Genomic DNA, 23619 nt, shown 5'->3' with positions numbered 1-23619 from the left:
CTTGTCAATAGAAAGTAATGAACAGATCAACCTTTAGGAACACACTGCAACTGAAACAGATTGGATGGAAGAAGGAACAGCTGATACCTTGAATATGTAGAAGGTACCTTTGGGTGATGGCAGATATAAATCACTTTCACCTGCCTGCTTTTTATTTTCATTGACTTCCACATCCTTCCCTGACTAGTTTGTAAAATGAATAGTCCAAAAGATTGTTAAAACCCAACACTTTATTAAAAATTGTTGTGGATTACAGCTCCAGAATCCCCCAACTAATGTGGACAGTGGAGATTCTGGAACCTATAGTCCAAAAGTAAATTTTCTGAGCACTAGTGAAGCCAGTGAGCACTCTTCAGCATATTTCCCTTCTCTTTCAAAATGTGTCAATTCCCAACAAACCAGTGGTTTGGCTGTGCATGGTTCTGCAAGAATATACAACTGGAACACAGCTATTTCTTTTTACCTTAACAAAGGATGATTATCAATGGGTTTTTAAAGGAGAAGTCTGTGGAGTGTGTATGGTACTTCCATATCCAAACCCTTTCTAAATTATTTTGGCAGATACACTGATCTGAGCTGCAAACTAAGTGCTATGGTGATTTCCTTTCAAGATTCCAATGAAATAGGTATATCCCAGATTGGCTGCCACTATCTGTTTTAATTAGTAAGAGCTACTTGAAAGTTTATCTACTCTACAGTTGCAGCAATTTAATGTCACTGTCACGGCTTCTGGATTTTGTAGTTTAGTAACACAGGAGTCATCATCCACCACCCACACAATCAGCATAGCCCACAGATGGAATTACAGTGGGTCCTTGATATCCATTGGGGTTTGGTTTCAAGACCCCCCCCCCCCCCCCCCGTTGGATACCAAAATCCATGGATAATTCCCATTAAATATAATGGCAAAGAAAGATGGTGTCCTTTATAAAATGGCAAAATCAAGATTTACTTTTTGGAATTTATATATTTTTAAAAATATTTTCACGACGTGGATGCTTGAATTCATGGATGAAGAATCTGTGGACATGGAGGGCCCCAGTTAATTCCTCTTCTGCCAGGCTTGAATGTGAATAAAAATGTTGCCAAGTGCAAATCCACAAAAGTTTCACCACTAGACCCCAGTCTTATTTTTTGCTAGACTGTGTGATAAGTAAGGAGTACTAATGGATCCTTTTTTTTTGTGCATCTCCCCGAGCCCTTTCATACTACACAATTATGATGGTGCTTTAACCGCACTGGCAACATCCTGTAGAATCCTGGGATCTGTAGTTTAGTGAAGGACTAAAGCCTTCTGGCTGAGAATTTTAAATCCCCTTTCCTAAACTCCAAATCCCAGAATTCCATAGGATGGAGCCATGGCAGTGGAATCATAGCACTATAACCATATAGTGTGAAAAGACCCCCCCCCCCCCAAATACACACACTTTGGTTTCTGAGATTCACCAAGTACCAGTCATGCATTTTTAAGTCTATCATCTTAGGCCAAAGTGCTAGAAATTTGCTTTGCTAAGGGACTGAAACTGACATAAGAACAGTGGCTGTTTGCATGACCACAGATGTGTATATGTATACATGTAGGAAGCAGCATGAAACCTCTATATTTCTATTCAATTGTGTGCATCTAGTGTTACTGACCCAGAGCTTGGGGACGTTGCTCTTACGTACTAGAAACCTCAGAATCCCCTGGCCAGTCACTGGCCATGCTTGGTTCTGCTCTTTCCTCTACTTTACACCTTGAGGTTAACTGAGAGTGCTCTTTGGCTTGATGTGCTCATAGGGGAATCACTGAATGTGTGCCAGAACAAGACCAGGATCATGGACCGCTAGACCACAAATCTCTGGAGTCTTATCTGTTGCCTCAAAAGGAAGGCCATCCATTCTGTACTCTTTTTCAGATCAGCCCATGCAAATCTAGATCAAGGTATTTTTCAAGATGCATTGATACTGCTCCATTCCTGTGCAGCCTGTGTCTCATCATTTTGTGGGCTGGTTTGCAAACAAACAAACAAACAAACAAACAAACAAACAAACAAACAAACACCAATGAAGGTAACCCTCCTGTACTGCCACATCTTCCATATGTTTTTAACAATAAAAAACATTACAATCTGTTAAGAAGGAAAAGACAGAGTAATTGCACAATAACTTCTGGCTGGTACTAGGGGAGTCCTTCATCTGGAATCACTCACTGACAAGAAACCAAGAAAATAATACCACAGGGGAGTTTATCACATGGAGGAATTTCTCTTAAATTCGAATGAAAAGAAAGTGGGGCCAGAACGCATTCACATGAATTCGCTAGTTCAGTGAATTTATGTGAATTCGAATTGCATTTGAACTGACTTCCCATTGCCTGAAAATAGCTTGCCATTGCCCGAAATTGCGTGTGATCACCTCTCACGCAATAACGTGAAACCCCATGATTGCATTTGGACTGACTTCTCATTGCCCGAAATTGCGTGTGGTAGTCTATCACGCAATAACGTTAAACCCCATGATTGTGTTCGGATTGCCATTGGATTATACTTCCAATTCCCCTTGTCTGATAATGTCTCAAGACATCAAAGGACAAAAATTGAATTGGAATTGGGCTGAATCAATGGTATGAGTGATTGCGAAAGGTGAGTGCTATCTAAACCATAAGTGCATCCTGTTGATGGCAGCTTCTTTCTGGCAAGTTTATTAATGCCAAATTAAAGAGAAGGGAGAATGTCAAGCTTGGTTCCAAAATTGGTTCCAATTTTCAGCTGCCTTTTAATTTAGGCAAGAGCTGCCATGGTTAAAAAGAAGGGAAGCTTCCTAGATTCCATTTTAAATTGTTGCTGCTCTTGTTAGGGTTCCAGTAGCTTTCTGTTAAAATAAAATCTTACATCCACACCCACCCACACATACACACTTCAAAACCAAATCACACCTCACATACAAAATTTGAAGCCAAACACAACTGTATGGGTGAATTAAAACAAAAAGATTAAATCCTTTAAAATGGCTTCTTCCCCCCCTTTCCTCACCCTCAGCATCTGGCTCAACCATGTGGCAGGATTTTCTTTTCCTTTCATTAAAAAAATAGCAAAAGAAAGAAAATCAAAACCACACAAAGGGAGAAAAAGATTATTTTAAACAGCAGTGGTCATACTTGCAGTCATATGCACATGCTCACCACCAGGGTTTGAAAATAGTGCAAATTGGAAGAGGTGGGTGAGATGTGCCTAAAACGACTGAAGGCTGGAAAGCTTTTAAAGTCTGTAGGTGTTTCTCCCCCCAGTCACCTGGAGTTTTTCCCTCTTGAAAGACCTGTATTTATCCAGCAAAGACAGTGCTGGCGGGGGTTGCTCAGAACAACTGACCACAATCCCCATTTCAACATATCTTAGCATTCTTCAAAAAATTGCTTTAAGGAAGAAGGTAGCTGGCACCTTTGCTGCAGCATCTGGTTACTAAACAGAGGCAGATGAAGTCTTAACAATGGCAGGAAGACCAATGTTCTGCTCAGCTATGATCTGACTGAGTCTAGGTCCGGAGATAGGGATGGAAGATGTTTTTTTTTAACCTGAACAGAGCTAACTGGGGATGGAAGGTATGACTCTCGCCCTTAAATAAAGTCTTGATCCTGCCTCTTTGGTGTTGATTTTGGAGTGGCTCATCTGATTAAGTAGAGAAACATCTTTTTAAGTGGCTAAAACGTTCACTACAAGGGTGAACACATTATTTGAGTACTTCCAGACAAGGCTTTGATCGTGCAATTGCCCTTCCTAAAGGCCAGCGGAGGGCAGGTATCAGCATGTTCCATTTGTAGCCTTCCTGTGTTGTCTTATCAGTTTCTTTGTCTTCCCAAAACATGTTGTTGAGGGAATGACAGTATAGCTGCCTTGAGCCCTTTGAGCTGGTAGTGTGAGGAGCCCTCCATCAGGAAAAACTCCTTGCAATGGCCCTCTTAATCTGTGCCCCTGCTCACACACACAAAGGCTCCTGAAGGTGAGGAAAAGAAACATCTTATTCAAGCAGAAAGGATCATTTCTAAGACGTATGACTGGCAGAGATTTGGGAGAACCAAGGTAACTGTTCTTGGCTATGATGGGTTTTCTCCCACCAGAACCACTCCCAGCAAGAGCCAACAAAGTCATATCCTTCAGCCCATTTGTTTCTTCATGGGAGCAAAACTCTTGTTGCAGGATTGTGCCTCTCTTTCTCTCCAAAGAAGAGCTTCCCAGCTGCACCCTGTTATGTGCTGGAGACCTCAAAAGCTCCACCGTGTCCCATTTCACTGTGGCTGCCCACTCCTGCTGCCAGACATCTTGATGGATTTCTTCACCTTGGTATGGAAAAGTCCTCTTCTGCAGAGATAACATTAAGACCAGAATGATATGGCCATAGTCCAGCTAGTAGCTCCTATCTTTGCAGGGGGTATCTCTAAGTAGATTGTTTTCCCCTTTCCCCCTGAAGTGCAACTTGTCATGAAATAAGTGCAGCACAGCAGATGTAGCCAGCAAGGCAGAAGAGTTTACTCCACCTGCCTTCTTCAGAAGGAGGGCAGAGCAGCAGGTTCAGAACCAAGGAACGTAGACTTCTGATGCACCTCCGCTTGGTGTTGTCCTGCCCTGTGGCAAAGAAGACTTTCTGTGAAGTCTGACATCATGTGGTTGCTCTACGTTTTGGGATCCGTGGCTCAGGGAAGAGATCTTCCTATGGCAGAGAACAGCCTGGTGTCACCAAAATTAGCCCTTGTCTTGAACAGGGCCACCTCCCTTTTCATTCATGCTCTAGAGAGGGTGAGAAGAATAGAACTAGTGTTATATCAAACAACAATTAAAAGGGAGAAAAACAGATAGGAACCTAAAACACACACAAATACTCTATTTTAGGAATGACCTAAAACCTGAGGGGCATTCAAATATCACAATCTGTATTAATCTTCCTGAACCTGTGGCATGCCAGATGTGTTGGACTACAGCACTCATCATCAAAGGCTGCACTGGCTGGAAGATATGGGAACTGTAGTCCTTTATATCTGTAGGGTGCCAGTTTGAGTGAAATCTGGACTACCCTAATTAGCTTTGTTCAGTTACCTTGCCATGTCAGCTCACTTTGCTCTTTTGTTTCATATAACCTTTCCCATTGCATTTCCCAACCCTCAGCCTTACTGCTCTTGAATCATATCTACCTCTCCCTGTCAGTTCCTGCTGAACAAATGCACTGTAAATTGCTCCTGAATTACATCTGACGTCCCACACACCCATCTGCCCAAAACTGCTTTCCATATTGTACATGGGCAGTTTAGCATCACACCATAATTGATACTCCTTTCCCATTTTTTTCCAGATGTTGGAATATTTATGTGACATCTCAACAGTTCAGCTGCTGGTAGGCAATTCCCATTTTTAAAAGCTGTTTAAACCCACCATTCCTTTCTGGCTGCTGCCATCACCCTGCAGATTGAGGAAAGGGTTTGTTTGTGCAGTAAGGACAGGTGGAATGGCAGTCCCTGCTGCAGCTGACATTAAGCTGTTCCCAGGGGTGCTGAGTGGTGAGGAAGCCATCAAGGAATTTGCTGGATTGAGCTGCTGAGGGGAGATGGAGGCCAGGAGGGTGCTGCTGGCAGCAGATGGTGCAGTGTTGTTGGAATGGAGAAGGGAAGTAGAGGTGGCTGTCCCCAGACCACTCATGGGCAGCTGTGGGTTGCTGGTCATCTGGAGCCTCTGTAGCTCTCTTTTCTGCTGAATTTGTTGAATCATCTGGAACACCAAAGTCTGCTGTTCCTAAGAACCAAATTACAAAGACCAGGTGAACAAAGATCTTAGCCACTGTCCTTTCATGCTATGGATACAAACCTTTGCTTATTTCATTCTCAAACACTTCCAAAGTTTTCTCTTTGCTGGGAAACATTATGAGAGCTTTTACAAATTTTTGTTGAATAATTACCACTACAGTTTCCCACTAACAGGGGCTGCATGCAGTCCCATGGCCTATTTGTTCAACCCCTGTTCACTTCCAGTTGTTAATAATTAGTGTGTGAATGTGTGTGTTTGGGAGGAGGGGATGAAGTCTGCTGGAAACTTGGTTCTTAAAGGAAGGTATAGTGCCTTTTCTTTTTAATAAAAATGTTTTTGGGCTTAAAATAAAATGGAAATGAATTTCCTGTTTTAAACACACACACACACACACACACACACACACACACACACACACACATTTCAACAAGGGTCTGTCCCACCATGGATTATAGGGTGTGGGGGTGAATATTGTTTCCTGCAAATGTTACTTACCACTATACTATATGAGTGATTTATAAAAGTTTACACTCCCTGCTCCCCTCTCTGCTTAAAAACCTTTGCAGTCAAGTGGTGGGTAGCATCTACTTCTGCTGTTTAAGTAAACCACAGTTCCTTGTTACATCCAATCTTTGGGAATTGTGGTTTACTAAAATTTGAATTAGTAAATAGATTAAGATTTGAAGTCATTGTTTGATCATGGGTTGTCTTCCCTAAGTAGAAGTGATTGCTACCTGCCTTTTATGAATTTGCCTTATCCCTTTATAAAGCCTCATCTATGCTCATCCTATTTACCTATTCCTCATCTAAAAGCCATCTAAAGTACTGTAGTGGCCATCACTATATCTCTGTGTGGCTGTTTAATTATACACTGTCTGTATGTTTAACTATACATTGCGTGAAAAATAGCTTCTTTCTTCCATATTGTCCTCAGGCTACTTTCAGTCATTGGTGATCCTGAATTCTCAGAAAGGTTCAACAATTTCTCTCTTTCCCAATGTTTCTCAGACTTTTTGAACTTGGTCCTCCTATCTGCTTCCTCTGCTTTCTGGCCCTACTAACATAATACGTACAATTTGTTCTGCAGAGAAGTACATGAAGTATTTCATGTACAGTTGGATGCAACCTGCTGCTGCACCATTAGAATTATAAGAAGGTTTTCTTTCAGCCGAATTATTTGCATAGATATATTTGGAAGGGACATGAGAGGCAGCCTCGGTGAATGTCTCGAGGCTGTGAAATTCCCTTTCATGAGAGGCAAGTGTGGGCCCTTCTCTGTCCTCTTTCTGCTGAATAGCAGAAGAGTTTTTTCCCCCTACAGAAGTGTTTACCCCCTAACTGTTGGTTGTGGTAGGGATGCATAATGGTAGGTGCTGTATTTCTTTCCTTTTTCTTATTTCTGTTTTTAAAAGTTTTTAAATCAGTACTTAGTTTTAAACTTGGACAAGTCACATGCTCTCAGCCTCAGTGGAAGGCAATGACAAACCTCCTCTTAACAACCCTTGCCAAGAAAACCCTATGATAGGTCACCATAAAACGGAAACAATTTGAAGGCACACAACAACTACAACGACTTAGTTTTAATATGATTTATTGTGATCACACCCAACTGTTTCTGATGTTACTGGTTTTTCACTGTGTTCTGTCTTAATTCATGTTGTAAACCATCTTAGGGATGTTGCCCCAGGAGACAGATGAGATATCAAAAAGAAAGAGCGAAGGAAGGAAGAAAGGAGGGCAGGCAGGCTAGAAGTGTTTTACTGCTTCCAAAACTGCTTTTCCTGTACTTCCTAAATTAGGTTCAAATGATTAGAAAGGGGAGACACTGAAATAAGGCATGCTTTGGAAACCCAGGCTACTAGGTCTAATTACTGACATCTCCAATGCAAAAGACAGATCCTTTTTCTATCACAGCAGGTGATAGAAAAGACCTCTGCATGAAATCTTGGAGAACCATTTAATAGTCAGAATAGTCATTCCTGGGCTAGAGGGACAGTAATCTGACTTGGTATAACAAAACTTTATAAGGGCCATTTGCCGAGTGCACATTACCTCAGCACTGGCTTGAAAGGGAAGGAAGGTTCTACCTGCCTCAGGATTTTAAGGAACTTCATCCACCTAGTTTTGCAAAACCCCTGTGAGACTTGTCTCCAGTGATGTAGACTCGAGTCAGTTGATTCGGACTCAAGTTGCTTCAGTGACTCAACCTGGACTTGACTCTGAAGTAAATGATACACTGACTTGACTCAACTCTTGTATATTTTTAGTGACTGACATGCTGCCCTGACTTCATCCAGAAATGTTATAGAACAGATAACAGTTTTCCTCCTCTGCTTCTATCTCATTGCTTTTTGCCTACCAGTCATATGATGGAAGTGTACTTTATGTTTGTTGTACTGGAAATCCCCAATTCCTGTAGACCCCTGCTTCAAGCCCATTGCTTAACACATTTGCTGTTCCCCTCTGAGAAATGCACTCCATGCTATGGGGGTGAGTCTTGCCAGCTGCTTCTATGAAATGCTCTAGAAGTTTCCTCCAATGTGCAGTGGGGACAAGTGCTGCTGAGACCTCATTTTTCTAAAGTGCCATCTTAATAAATTGCCTAAGATAATTTAATATTTTTATTCTTAATTTTGTGCATGCCTTCTTGATTTTCTAGTTATTGAAACCCCCTTCTTTTTTTCTGTTAAAGTTGGCTTCCAGAATTAAGATTCGAGACTCAACTTGAAAGTATCTTTCAAGAACTTTAGACTCAATTTGAGACTTGAACAAAGATATCTGAGACCCGACTTGAGAATTTGAGCAAAAGACCTGCATACATCACTGCCTATCTCACAGCATGAAAGCCACTGCTCTGCTGGTTGTGTCAACGTGCTGTTCATAATTTTAGAAACATAACATTTCTTCCCACAGTGCCTCTCTCAAACTTCAGTGAGCTTTTCCCCATACCTTTCTGTAACTCCCCTCCAAACCCTTCTTCCCCCACCTCAAATGCAAGACCCCAACTTCATCTGCCACTTGGTCTTCTTAGTGGAAGAAAGGTTACATACCGGGTTGAGTGGCTGGGAGGTCAAGAGCTGCTGGAGCTGCTGAAGCTGGAGCTCATGCTGGCTGAGGAGTTGCCTTTGTTGCTCTGTCAGGTGACTCATGCTGGCCATGCTAGATGTAGGAGAGAGGAGCAGATGGGGGCAGTGAGCACAACACAACCGTGTACTGGAAAAGGCATTGTGCTGGACACCCATGACAGGTTCATTCCCACTGGCAGTATAAAGCGATTTCTGATTCGGCTTCGCTCTGTGTCTGTAATCGATTTCAAAAGGTCCCTCGATCCCATTACAAAACTGGACCTTTTCATTTTGCCAGTGTAATCAGGGGGTTTTGGCATGATTATTGTTCCCGCTTCAAGCCGGGGATGGAGCAAGCCGGGGAGGATGGATCAGGCTGGGAATGGAGCAGGCAGGCCGGGGACCCAGGGACAAGCTGGGGAAGGAAGGAAGAAACAGGAGAAGCAGAGAAAAGTTGGGGAAGGAAGGAAGGAAGGAAGGAAGGAAGGAAGGAAGGAACCAGGGATGCAGGGACAAGCCGGGGAAGGAAGGAAGGAACCGGGGAACGGAGGAGGAGGATGAAGGGGAGGATTTTTTAAAAAAAAGAAAATTAATAGAATATTCTATTTATTGATTTTGCAACTACTTGCCTTTCCAAGTAGTTGCAAAATCAATAAATAGAATATTCTATCATTTTTATTACTTTTAAAAAAACAACATGCACCACAGGTACAAAAGGCAGCGCTGGGTGGTGGTGGTGGTGGATCTGTCAAAAACTGAGGAGGAATAGTAAAAACCCCTCTGCTATTTGTCCCTCCCCTCCAGAACGAATCATTTTTTATTTGTTGTTGCCACTTATTGAACTTGCTTCAGAATAGATTCTTCTGAAAAGAACCACTTTGAAACTAATCTTTGGAAAAACTGTGTTTTTTGCCTTTGCCTCACTTTATCACAACAGGGTTCGATCACATTGCAACAGGAACCGGTTTCAAATGGGAATGATGGTCATTTACACTGATCGGCAATTCGCCCTGTTTCATAGTGGGAACGGGCCCGTGATGGGAGAATGGTTGCTTATGCTTCAGAATAAAGAAAGAACAGAACACAGAAAATACTAGTTCTTGGATACATTATGCAAGATATAAATATGAGAAAGACTCTTGTACCATCTTTGAGATTAACTGAAAGAAACAAGTTAGTACATGAGCTATCATAGCCTATGTCTTCAAATGCATCTCCCAACAAGCTCATGCTACCAACTTTCTTTCAGTTAGTCTCAAAGGTGCTACAAGGTCCCATACTGATTTTCCGGACTAACATGGCTATGTCTTTGAATTCTACCAAGATACAAATAGAAATGGTAGGAGATAATCACAAACATTTGGTGCCTGAGGCAGACAGACAATCCAAATGGCATTTGATCTTTTCTAATAAATAATGTGGGTCATGATTGGCTGAAGAATTCTCTTGCACAAACCTTGTTGGAATGAACAAGAGTTTTGCTCCATGACAGGGCCAACTGAGAGCAGGACACGTAGTGGTAGTTACACATCCTCACATCACCACCCTCTGCCTAATGTCAAGGGGCCAGAGGTAGTTGGCTCAGTCAGCCAGACAATCCAGACATGGCACTAATATTACTACCCTACTTTCATACCCACACACTGTCTCATACATGCCTTAACATGCTAGAAACATACTCTTTTTAAAAAGAGGAAAAAAGAAAGCAGGAGAATCATCACAAATGAAAATCTATGCTCATTCCTGTGCTTACGTGTTGCCATCTCAGAACTGGATAGTACACAATACCTAGCTTTGATTTGTCCAAACTGCACTCTGAATTAGGGGTTAAGGTGAATTTTCAGTTGTACATGTGTTGTTAAAATCAGTTATTTTGCTATTTTCTGCTATACTTGTGGCCAGGCATACAGGGTCTATGCAGTCATGTGTTGTAAGAACATTTTTCTGTGGGTACTTGTAACACAAAAAAACCCAACCCCAAACCCCACAAAACATTATATGTGGACACAACCACAACTATGAACAACAGGTGGGAATGAGAACTGAAGGTTCAGGAAGCCAACAGGTCAAGGAGTAAAGAATATCTAGAATGAAGTTTATATCAAGAAAATATGTTGTATTATTAAATAAGCTTTAAATAAACTTTGAATCAAAGGTATGGAACCTTTGTCCCATTGTCCTGGAAGACTCGAGTCTAATTTGCATTGTAGAAATAATGCAGTTTTATAGTGCTTTAACTGTTGTGGCTCAAATGCTGGGATTTGTAGTTTTGTGAGCTATTTAACTTTCTCTGTCAGATAGCTCTGGTGCTAGCACAAACTACAAATCTCATAATTCCAGAGCATTGAGCCAAACTGCATTACTGCTGCAGTGCACATGGAGTCCAGTCAACATGATCAGTCTGAATGGTATAGGGCAACTGAAAGTTCAAAATTCTGGAGAGCCAAAAATATCTACAACAACCTGTTTTAGATAATGTTTATTTCAGCTAGAACAAGGCAAGGAACTTAGAACTAATACATGGGGCTGGCAGGTGGCAATTTTGAACCCCGTTTCCAACATTTTCAATCCCTTCCCTGCTGGCTGCATCCCACACCTTCCTTTCTAAGCCTTACCTGTTTTGGCTGGTGGAAAGCTGTAGATTTGGCTGTGCCAAGAGGGGGTTCTGTGTCTGGGTGGCCATTGTTCCATTAAGACCCCCTAAAATGCCATTGATAGGAACTTGCTGCCCTCCTGTGAGATTCCCAAGGAGACCATCCACCAGGCTGTGACTGACAGGAGTGACTCCACCATGGACAGTCCCCATTGTCCTAGCCAAACCATTCACTGGTGGTTGCTGCTGTGGCTGCTGCTGGACCCCAGTAACGAGTGAGAGGGAGGCAGGACTCTGTTGCAACATGGGCAGCGGAGGAGGCGTGCTGTGGAAAGAGAGGGAAGAGCTGCTTCGGCTTGGGCAGCCTGAATGAGGATCCTGGTGGAAGAGGAAAGGGGGGGGGGGAGGATTATTTTGGCATATTCAGATCTTGGAAAAGTTTATTCATTGAGTTAGAACTTCTAGACATGAAAATCAGAGCCTTTTTTCAGCACTGCAGCTCTCCTTTCCTACTGACTCTCCTTTAAGGTAAAGGTATTCCTCGTTGACAAGGTTGTCAAGTCGTGTCCGATCATAGGGGGTGGTGCTCATCTCCGTTACTAAACCAAAGAGCCAGTGTTGTCAGAGACTACCCTGTGATCATATAGCCAGCATGATTGCAGAGAACACCGTTTACCTTCCCACCGGAGTGGTACCTGTTTATCTACTTGTATTTGCATGCTTTGGGCCTCGAACTGCCAATCTGCCGATCTTGCAATCAACAGAGTCAGCGTCTTAACCACTTGAGCCACTGCACCCAACTCTCCTTTTCTACTGTGGAAGTGTTTAGTGAACAGTAAAGACCTGTTTGCAGCTGCCTTCAGGTGAATTCCTAATTGCCTTTTGTATTCAAAGCAGATTTGCAAAGAATTCTGTATACTTGCTACTGTGGCCTTTTATATAATGTACCTGACACTCTAGTGCCATCTAAATGTGTTGTACCACAAACTAAAATGTAAAAAATCACAAGTAACACAATGAGTTCCAAAAAGTAGATAATTCTTGGTTGCACTAACAATAATGTGTCACTAGAGGATGAGCAGACACACTTTGCATCAAGTAACACAACAAATTACTTTTTAAAAATAGTGCCCCAAGTTCTGGAACTTGGTTATAACTTGAGAGATCTTGTAGAACCTTTGAGACTAACTAAAGAAAGAAGTTGGCAGCATGAGCTTTCATAGACTTAAATCTACTTCCTCAGATTAATTTGGTTATAATTTGTTAGGCTTCCCAGAAGAGTTTTATGTCCTGACAAATGGGAGTCCTTCAGTATCTCCTGAATGCTGAGCTGCCTTTCAGCACCGTCTCCTAAAAACTACAAGCATCCTTGCACCCAGGATAGCCAAAACTCATAATTCATTTGGAATGTTTGCATATATTTCCTGAGGCTTTCAGATCCTATAAATAGGAATCAATTTGATGTCATAAATCTGTCAGAAGTTGCCCAAGTCATCTCCTTTTAATTAGCACCTTCATAGATCATCTCCTAGACTTCAGAAAGCAGTCTGATTGGCTCTGTGCCGAACCACTGGTTCAGCTAAATATGTTTACCTCAGAGGCTTACCCCTCTTGGCCCACGTTGCTGTGTGTGCTGAAACTCTTCAGGTGACCCTGTGTTGAGATTATTTTCTAGTCATTACTCTGCCATAGCTTACCAAGATTCTTAACAGTTGTTTTTATTTATAACACACATTTGTTCCCTCTTTTTTAGTCTCTCATTATACTCTTTTTAAAGACATCTTTTTCCAATTTAGATCTGAGGTTTTAGCATGGGTTTCTGAGAAAGGCAATAGTCTTTCTCTTCCCTTCTGCCTAGAGTATTTGTGACATTACAGGGCTTTAAACTGGAGGAAAGAAAGGGAAGACAATAGACTCAGGCTTCAGCAGCTGGAGAATGGGAGTTTGACTAGAGTCCCCCAGAGAAGAATCTTTACACTGGGAGAAGGGCATTGGGTCCAAATGTAGGCTGATAGAGAATACTGGGAGGAACTGTTAAAATTAAGAGGACACGTACCCAGAAGGTCTGCCTTAAAAGATTAGCGCTGAACTCAGGAATTGCTTAATCATTATAGTGAGGATAGGCAACTTTGAAGGTTGTAGGGCTACATTTTCCCCTGCGACTTTGGGGGCATCTCACCATCTGGCATCCTCGCTTGAGGGCAAACAACAGCAATTGTTCTTGCTGTTGTTTTCCCTCAAGTCATTTCCGACTCATGGTGACCCTAAGGCCATCCTATTATGAGGTTTTCTTGGCAATCATTCCCCCCCACACTAAAATGTCACACCAATTCCACTTGGGGTTGGGAGGCAATTGTGCCATGTTTTGGGTTCACCTGGGCATTACAGGCTCAGGACAGGCCTTCTTTTTATAAGGAAGTGATTGGAATTTGTGGGTTACTTCCTGATAGGGAAAAAAACCCTTTCCTGGTTTTAAAATAGTGTAGGAGGGAAATGACTAAAATATTCCCCGTGCTGGGAGCATTGTAAACAATCAAATAATTTTTTAAAACACAAGCATGCTGGATGCTTGTGGGCTCAGCAAAATGGCTTTGGGGGCAGCCCTTTCCCCACCTCTGCATTACAGCAAGATCTTATTCACTGTAATAAATAAATAAGATAATAACAAATATGGGTCATTGCACAGTTAGCACATGTGCAGAACCAAAGCCACTATGGTGTAATGGTTAGAAAGAGGCAGTTATTATGCAGGCCTCCATATGTTACTATACTGCAACTCTTCCCAGACACAGTTAGTATGTCCAAATGTGAAGAAAACTGAAAGGTGCAGTCCAACAAAATCTGTAGGACCATACACTTCCCACCCCTGTTAAGAGATCTGGGTTCTGCTCTTCACAGAGTCATGAAACTCTTTGGAGTGACCTTCAGCCAGTTATTTACTCTTTCAGGATGATCCACCTCAAGGAGTCATTGTGAGGACAAAAATGGAGAGGAGGGAAGTAGCCATGTACTGTACATTGCCTTGAGCTTACTGGAAGGAAGGTGGAATAAAATGTGGCAGCTAGGACTGTCTCAAGACATTTTGGTGCTTGAGAGGGATAAACCAAGAGTACCCCTCAGCTAATGAACATGGGCATGCTCCATTATGGAGCACTCTTGAACAAGCTCTAGATAACTTGAGCAAGGTAGCTTGAGCATGAGCATGAGAGCATGGACAAGCTCTAGGTAGCTTGAGCATGTCTCAGCTGCCTTTCAACCCACTGTGCTCAAGGGTATACTCAAAACAGATGATAATGTTAGAGCCACTTTGGGCTGGGAGAAAAGACCTGCCAAAGGACATTTAAGGAAGGAGAACACAAAGAGACACTTTGTACCTCAGAGGAAGTTGAGAGAGAGTTTTCAATGCCAAAGCTATTCTTGCAGGGAGGGCTCTTGGTGATACTCAGAGAGTCGCTGTTGCATGCTAGAAGGGGAAAGCAGAGAGTCAGAGTGTTTTTCCATGCTGCTTTTCAGCAGCTACAGATTACCTTTCAACACTGACAAATGCTGCTGCTTATTTTAAACAAGCTAGTACCATCCCAAGCAATAATGTTTCCATAGATCTTCTATCTACCAGAAGGGTGACCACTGGAAAGGACCCTTTTAGGAAATAGGCACCAATCACAGGTCAGTAGGTGTTAATGACCGTGTACGTTTCTTACCATTGGAGGCCAGGATGTACTGGGCGTGGCATGAAGGGCCATTGCTGGTGGTTACCACTGGGAAAGGAACAGAGAGCTGGACATTCAGAAGCTGCAAGCGCTCCTTTTTAGCTGCCAAAGTCATGATCTGCTCCTGGAGGCGCTGGTTCTCCTTCTGCAGTGAGTGAAGAGCTTTGAGCATTTCTACAACTGCAGGAAACGTGAATGAGAAGGGGGGGCAGGAAGAGGGGAGGAACAAATGGAAAAATGAAAAAGGTTGGGGGTAGAGAGAAAATGAGGAAACAACACCAGTGAAAGAGTTAGAGCATATATGCCAGGGAGATTATAGCAAAAGCAGACATTCAATGAAATCACAAGGGAATCCCAGAATGCTTCTCTGCTCCATTCTCTAAAGATGCAGTCTCTACTCATTCATCTGTTACGTTTGCACAGCAGCCCTTCTCCCAAGGAACTCTGGGTAGCATGCATGTGATAAATCCCTTTCCCTTTTGAATGTCACATTGTCCGCAGTTATTTAGTATTCCTGGCTGGGAGGATATAAGGATGTGCATTTTAAAAAAAAATAAAAAAATAAATTAAAAAAGTAATGAAACATTTTGTTTAAAACTTCCCAGAAATCCCCCCTCCATTTTCTTCTAATGTTCTAAATCAGAGGTGGTTCTCCAGATGTTTTAGGACTCTACCTCCTGGTCATTTCTGACCACTGGCCATGCTGGCTGGCATCTGCAGTTTTTGTGGTTTTTGGGGGCTATGTGGCCGTGTTCTGGAAGAGTTTATTCCTGACCTTTTGCCAGCATCTGCCGCTGGCATCTTTAGAGATGCAGCTTCACATAGCCCGAAAAAAACACAAAAAACATTTATGGCATGTCTATTTGACACACATATAAAGAACCAAAGCTCCACATCAGGTTAATTTCTCAGCTTTTCCTAGTAGCCAGAAGTATTCTAACTGAACTGTTTGAAATGCTATAGAAAGCCAGTAAAACACACTTCATGTGACTTAAACATTACATTCAAACAAATATAACACTTCATATAGAAATAATTCTTACTGTTAAATTGGCAAATATTTTAACAATTCACTACCATGCCCTTCTGTTATACTGTTTATATTTTAAAGGAGGGGGGCATGAATGCACTCAAAAATATAAACATTCTAATTTTGGAGTACCCAAAGAGCTATAAATTAGACATCTTCATATTTCTTGGTATATTTTCTTGTATTCTCTCTATGTATTTGATCAAAGTGTGGTAGAGGAACAAGTAAGTACCTTTTGCTTATGTTGGCTAGGGCATTTTGAAAAGAGTAGCCTAAAAATACACCCCCCCCCCCCAAATTTTCTAAGCTCTGCAACTTCTATGCATTCAGTGGACGATGAGAGTGGATTCATGGTGCTCAGAGTCTGCTATATATTCGCAAAAGTCAAGGGATAAATTCCCCGGATGCAGAGGCTATTGTTGGCAGTCACGATCTTGTGTTTCCTTCATACACTGACTGACAACATATGTCCTGATCCTCCAGATGTTGTTGGACCTTCACCACCACTGCTCCTTACAACATTCACACTGGCTCAGGCCAATGGAAATTGCAGTCCACCATCTGGAGAGACACAGGTTACTCACTTCTGGAACAAACAGATTGAAGGTAAGAACACTGTCATCATGGTGTGTGTGTGTGTGGCAACTTTGGAACTGCCCAATTTAGCTGCTACTGTATCCATATAGTATTATGTTTCCAATTAATTATATACATGGAGGGGGGAGAGGAATGGAAAAGATCTTACAGAAAAATAAAGCAATTGGAGAAATCAATCTCACAATACAGAGGCTGCATCCCTGATCATCTTTCAGTCCTGCTCAGTTCTGCATGGCTTCAAGATGTCATTGCATTCCTTTTTCTTAAAAATAACTTTCCAGGCTTTGGAACTGTACCATTAAAAAAAATTCTGCCCCCAAAATATGACCACATCACCATGGACAGGCCATTTGAATACAGTTCTCCTCGTTCTAAGCCCATTGTTCTCCTCAACCTTGAGTCCCCAGGTAGGGTTTGAATGCAACTCCCTAAATCCCATCAACCACTAGAGATAGGTCAGGAATGAGGGGAACATTTGGATGTCTGATCAAATTTGGGTTCCAAGGATGGGATACACTGTAACCTAAACATAACAATACACTGGCTTGTCATGCCCTTCATTCCATGTTGATAAGCAATCTTTTCAGCAAGATCTGGGCTTCTCTTCTGCTAACATTCATGTCAATAAATAAAGTGAGAGAAGAAGCTTCCTTTTTTAAAGAAAGGCATAGAGGTTGCTTCTATCACCTTAGGAGAACTCTTCAATGGTCCTTGAAAAATGTTAATTTTTAGACTAAAATTCCAGTAATCCCATAGCCAGCATGTCTACTGCTCAAGAAGTGATTTTTCCAAGCTCTTTTCTCAGAAGGGGTACATGTCTGTCCATGTATGGTGTGAGGTTGCCACCTTTTTCTCTAGCAGGCCATCTGCATGTTTGATAGCTACAGGACAGAGGGAAATTTAGCTCAGTTTTCCTCAATCAGGAGAAGTTTGAGTGACTGAGGGCCAATCCACGCTACATATAGTGCTATTATTCCACTTTAGCTGCTGTGGTTGTGTGGCATGTGGAATCCTGAGAATATTAATCTGGTGAGAGACTAGAGTGCTCTGGTTGATAATTCTAAATGCTCCTCCCTAAACTGAAGATCCCAAGATTCCCAGGACAGAACCATGGCGGCTAAAGTGGAACAAAAGCACTTTAATTCTGTAATGTGAATGAACCCCAATTGTGTGCAGCCTATCCCTCCCCTTGATTAATTCAGCCTCAGTCAAGGAAAGGGACCCTTCCAGGCAGCCTTCTTGTGACTCACTATTGACGCCGGCTTCTCCGTTGCCTTGTTTCTCAAGGAGTTGCTCAATATTTGGTGTGGCCTGGGGAACATTTTCCAGCTGCCCGCTGCTCGTTGATACCGTCTGGTCAAAGAGGGTAGGAAGGCTGCTGATTGGGGACCTGTATTGTGTAGAAGGTGAAAGGAAGAGAGTCACTGGAATATTAAATGTACATTACACAAGCAGGAAGAACATTCAAGATCCATCTCTGTTGCAAAATGAGCTTTCAGTACCTCTTGCCTATTGCTCTGAACTCCATATCAGCTGGATCCAAAGCAGGAAGACAGGAAAAACTCAGTTTTGCAAACTGCTTATATTGTGCAGATTCTGAAAATATTTGCTTATTTTGCATGCATTCTTTTGTTACTTTTATGCCCAAGAAAAGACCTTGCCCATTTCCTGTCATTTCCACCTTTTCAGATGAAAACTGGGACACATGTGGTCAAGCAACATCAGTCTGGTTAAGATGGCAAAGTAATTAATGAGGAAGAATAGACATGCTAGGAGATAATGCAACAGTTTGCTTTTGCCTGAGCCTACTGGAAAGAGCAGGTTTTCACCCTTGCCTCTCCCCCTGCTAAGTTAAGTGCAAAATACTTTGAATTCAGCTTGTTACATTTGAACTTAAGGACAAAAGGGGAAAAAAACAGTAAGAGGAGAGAGAAACCATGACATTTTTAAAGCATCTGAAAAAGTGGGATGACAGAGAATTCATTGATACTGTTCCTGCCAAATCAGGACAGTTGGAAGGTATGTACGTATATCCATGACATAGTCAGAAAGTGGTAGAATCTTCGGTCTTTATTACTGAAATCTATGATTCTTCAAATATTGAATTCTGTATTGAGTTCCAAATTTTGTGCTGGAAAAGTCTGGCTAGAGATAACTATACAATCTAATTTCAATGAATAGGCAATGAACAATTTAGTTACTGCTGCCAATGGCTATGCTGACTAGGGGGTGGTTAAAATCCAAACAATAACTTTTCTGACCTTTGTAGGTAATTCCAAAGTTGCTGCCCTATACTAGCTAACAATGGAAGATTCCTGTAGGGCTTTTAAAATATAAGAATGCTGTTATCTTCATATTCAGTTTTCCTCAACCTTCCATATTTCAGATGTGATGGACTATAAATCTCATCATCCCCAGCCATCACAATTGATGAAATCTGGATTACGTTCTGATAAATGTAGGAAATTGGTAACCACCAATTGTTTTGTTTTCCCTCTTCTGTCTACTGTGTGGTACAATATTATCTCTGGATCTAGACAATGTAATATCCTTGACAGTGCAATATCATTTTACTTCCTCCCCATTGCCCCTACCCTTCCACTATGTGCCTGAAAGAATCTTTCCCCCCAAACCAACTTACATGGAAGAAAGACTTTCCTGGGGTGATGATCCTCGGCAGGCAAAGTTACAGTCTTCCAAATCTGGTTCTGGAAGCAAAGACATACATGGTGGGGTTTTTAAAATGTTCACAGATAATCACTCTCCTAATACCAGCCAAATAGCAGTTTTAGCAAAAAATCTAGGGACTAGAATAGACATGGGCTCTTTGTTTAATTCCAAGACTTTCCTGAATCATCTGTAAAGCAGTGTTGAGATATGGGAGATCCAGTGCTTAGAGCAAAGGGACCATGTAGATGAGAGGACCTATGCTATTCTAGCATCTGCTGGCTACCTACTGTGCCAATACTCATGGATCGTGGAACAGGTGGTACTAGTCTAGGAGCTGAGCTCCCTCAAAATAATCTGACACCATGGATCAGGACACCTGCATAGTAGAGCCCTCTTAGGAAGTCTTTCCATTTGCTTAACATATGTGCAGTCAACCTGTGGCAGGAATGGGTCCCATACATTACAAAGGCAGAATATTAAACAAACAAACAGATAAGATCTTCTATATTTTCCTCTTTCTTTGATATACTAATTTTATGCTTTAAGCAATTTTATAATGCTTCACTTATTATTTTGTCATTGCTTTCATGAGAATCAACTTGTTGACTGCTTTATTTGGTGTTGTTGTTGTTAGTCACTGTATTCTATGTTTTTACCATTTTGTAAAAAGATACATGGATGTACACAAAATTCATAATGGCCTACTGGCCAGTCTCCAGCCCTCCCTCATTTTAAAAACAGTTCTGGGGGCTCTGCCAGCACTTTTCTCTCAGTGTTCACTTCCAATTCAGAGTCTGCACTAACACACATACTACCCACTACATTGCTTTACAACAAAATCTTCTTATATCTCTCTGTAAAAATGGAAGTGTTTGTTGCAACCTCGATAATGCCACTTCCTGTAGCAAGGCATGTTGAGGTTCTCTCTAGCCACCAGATGGCAATCCAGTGCAGCCATTGTTATTCCATAACACCATATCTTCCTTTTTCACTGCTCATGCGCATGGTCCTGTGTGTCAATTTTCCCAAGAGTTCCAGGTCAGATTTCAAAGACTTGGCTAATGTTATTATATATTAAAACAAAAACAAAACCCTGGGTCTTTATAATTGGCACATTTTCCATCACAAAAAAGAACAAACAAACTGATCTGTGCTCCTAAATATAGAAACCTCTTCAGCTATAAAGATCTTTAGAACTGATGCACCCAGGGAAGGAGTGGTTTGACATTTAGTAGGGCAAGTTCTCATGAGACCAGGACTCTTGTAAACAACTTCTTGATCTGTATACCTGCTCTGTTGCTTTCAGATGGGTTCAGTAGGGGGTTCATTGACAGTCCAGAAGTGAGTGGACTTCCAAAGATGTGTGAAGAAGGGAGACTGAATGTAGAGCCTGCCAGGGAGAATACCTGCAAAAGGGGAAAAAGGAGTGTGTGTGTGTGACAAACTCATCATTAACAGCGACCCTTTTCAAGCTTTCTATTCACTAGTACTGAATAGCTGATCTTTTATCACAGTGCTTCTCAATCTCTGGTTTTCCAGAGGTTTTGGACATCAGCTCCCAAAATCACTGGCTATACTGCCTAGGACTTATGAGAGTTGAAGCCTAGGATATCTGGAGTGTAAAGGACTGAGAATGACAGGCAGTGGATGGACCACATTGAGTTCTACTCTCTTAAAGGATCCAAAATAACTGTTTCCTATATTGCCAAAAAAATATAATGAAAACATTTCCTCAGAACCTATAAAAGTTACCTTTTTGGATTACAACCCCCAGAATACCTCCTAGACAAATGTTACAGATTATGCTGAACAGAGGAGAGTCTGAATATTGTAGTCCATAAAAGTAAAATGTCTGAATAGACTGAAAGAAACTTCAACTGTGGATTAATAAAAGGAATTTCCAGGCTGTGAATAAAAAATGAGTGGCAATATTTACTGAAGGCCACAAACCAGGATGTATGGTCTATGAGGTTTCTTTTTTGGGACTTAGGATGTGCAGATTCAACTCCCTCCCAGAGACATGAAGCTCACTGGGAATTCCTGTGTTAGTCACTCTCAACCTGCTGTGCCTTACTGGTCCATTGTGAGAACAGAGTGGAGAAGAGGAGAGCCATGCATACTGCCTTGAGCTCACTGGACAGAAGCCATGAAATAAATGAACTAAATAACTAACACCGTAAAGCACATTTAGTCACTCAATATTTTCACAGGCCAGTAGGGTGGGTGTGTCTGGGAGTATCACAAATTCTGAGTTGACTGCAAAACAGCAAGAAACAAGAGGAACATATCGCAACAGTGGAAAACTCTGGAGAACCAGTATCCCTAAACTTTACAGCAGAGATGGGAATCATGTGGCTCATATCTTTCCTCCAGAAAGAAGGTGTTGTGTCCTCCCACCATCTGTTTAAACAAATGAATTTGGCCAAAATCATTCTAAACAAAGCAAAATAGAACAGAGCTTTAAAAAAAAAAAAAAGGAAGTGGTGGGTCTTTTTTTGGGGGGGTTGTTTTTTTTTTTTTTTTTTGCTCATGTCTCTTTTCACTTTAGGGGCCTTTTTTGTGCCCTCTGGAGGATCCTGAGGCTGGAAGATTTGCCCTCTCCCTGGACTCTCAGAGTTCAAGCACCTCTTTTTAAAGGAAAATAATTATTTTTATTTGATGTACAAGTGTATCCATGGGTTTATAAACATTCATTTTCTCTTTTACATATTTTAACTCCTTCCTCTTAATTCTATAATGACCAAGACTTGATGCTGGCCGAGCATAAAACACAGCTGGGGGAAAGGCATTGTGTGAAGATGTACCACATATTTCTTTGTGCAATGCCCAAAAGCATACTTATCCTGGCATAAGCCTCCCAAAGGATTTCTGCTATGAACTGCCAGAAGGGAGGATGGTCCTTTTGAGTGTGTTTGACTCCAAAGTGGATTCCTAAGGGTGGTGGTGACAGAACTCAGAGCCAGACCCAATACATAGAAATCTCTAATTATGACTTTGATATTTCATGTCGTTCCTTACCTGAGTAGTGGAGACAGAAGACGAAGAGGAGGCTGGGATGGTGCTAGCAAAGGGTGAGCGAGTGAGCTGGGGAAGTGATTGAGTGCCTTGGTGAGCCAGAAGGCTGGAGGAGAGAGGAGTGCTGCATACCGTCCTGAGCACCCCACCCCCATGTGAAATGGGGTCCTTGTTGCTTGTATAGATCCCTGCATGGAGAAATCAAAATAGGACTTGAGACAAGGTGTCCAGACATAATTAAACGAAGAACCCTGTTCTGCATACTTGACAGCTATTTATTTAGAAGTCTCCCTCCCTCTCCCTCAGTCATGGTGGTGTAATAATATTTCTTTAGTGTCCTGAAATGATATCAGAAGGGCATGCCAGCATTACACCCATTTTACAGAATTGGGATGAGCTGAGGTTAAAGATGTGTAGTGAGTAATACAACAAATGAAAGTCTGTTGCTTGTTTGGTGTCTGGAATCCAAACAGAGCAGAGATGAGGAATATGCTTCTCCATCCAGATGCTGAACTTCAGTTTCCATCATCTCTCATTATTAGCTATGCAGGCCAAGTCTGATGGAAGTTATGGACCAACAGTATCTGAAGGGCTATAAGTTTCTCACCCCTGAATATTTAATTCTACTAGTCCATAAACAACAATGGATTGATTTATGAAATATGAAATTACTACTGGGTTATCAGCTGTTTGGAAACTCCAAGTAGGGTCTATGACATCACAGATGAACACTGTACCAGTCTCCTTCCACTTCGTCTCCTAGTGCCTGGCCTATGCTGTGATTCAAAAAATTGGGATGGATAATATGTGGCACTGTTGATGTTATCAAACTGCGACTCCCAAGATCCTGGCTATGCTAGCAAGAGGTGGTGAAAGCTGGAGTGCAACTACAACTGGAGAACCAAATATCACTCATCCCTGCTCTAGAGCCAAGGACTAATACTGCATCCAATCTGAATTTACCAGTTTTTCTCCACAGTCAGGATAAGCCAAAATGGTTCCCCATATCTGAAGTGAAAATTACCCCTCCCAACATCAAAAAGGATAGCCAGCATAGTGTAATGGTTTGACCATTGGGCTATGACTCTGGAGATCAGGGTTTGAATCCCTGCTTAGCCATGGAAACTCACTGAGTGATCTTGGGCAAGTCACAGTCTCTCACCTCAGA

The 23619-nt window shown here is 41.8% G+C and overlaps 1 protein-coding gene across 2 annotated transcripts in view; it reads right to left on the bottom strand.

Annotated features, from left to right (window-relative positions):
* Window positions 1-1404: 1404 nt before the first annotated feature.
* MLLT6 (MLLT6, PHD finger containing) overlaps window positions 1405-23619 on the bottom strand; it is a 113791-nt gene continuing 91576 nt past the window's right edge. For both annotated transcript variants that reach the window (XM_089531796.1, XM_089531797.1), the window contains exons 11-20: window positions 22455-22639; window positions 20725-20842; window positions 19408-19474; window positions 18017-18156; window positions 15131-15319; window positions 14804-14892; window positions 11452-11807; window positions 8822-8930; window positions 5403-5759; window positions 1405-4763 (exon numbers count right to left, since the gene is read on the bottom strand). In XM_089531796.1, the coding sequence (XP_089387922.1) occupies window positions 4719-4763; window positions 5403-5759; window positions 8822-8930; window positions 11452-11807; window positions 14804-14892; window positions 15131-15319; window positions 18017-18156; window positions 19408-19474; window positions 20725-20842; window positions 22455-22639 (1655 nt within the window). In that variant the 3' untranslated portion in view covers window positions 1405-4718. The remainder of the gene's footprint in view (window positions 4764-5402; window positions 5760-8821; window positions 8931-11451; window positions 11808-14803; window positions 14893-15130; window positions 15320-18016; window positions 18157-19407; window positions 19475-20724; window positions 20843-22454; window positions 22640-23619) is intronic.

The sequence above is a fragment of the Sceloporus occidentalis genome, unplaced genomic scaffold (genome assembly GCF_023333645.1).
Source record: "Sceloporus occidentalis isolate IW3139 unplaced genomic scaffold, rSceOcc1.0.p SCAF_7, whole genome shotgun sequence".
NCBI classification, from domain to species: domain Eukaryota; kingdom Metazoa; phylum Chordata; class Lepidosauria; order Squamata; family Phrynosomatidae; genus Sceloporus; species Sceloporus occidentalis.
This window is presented reverse-complemented; position numbering and strand designations above follow the sequence as displayed.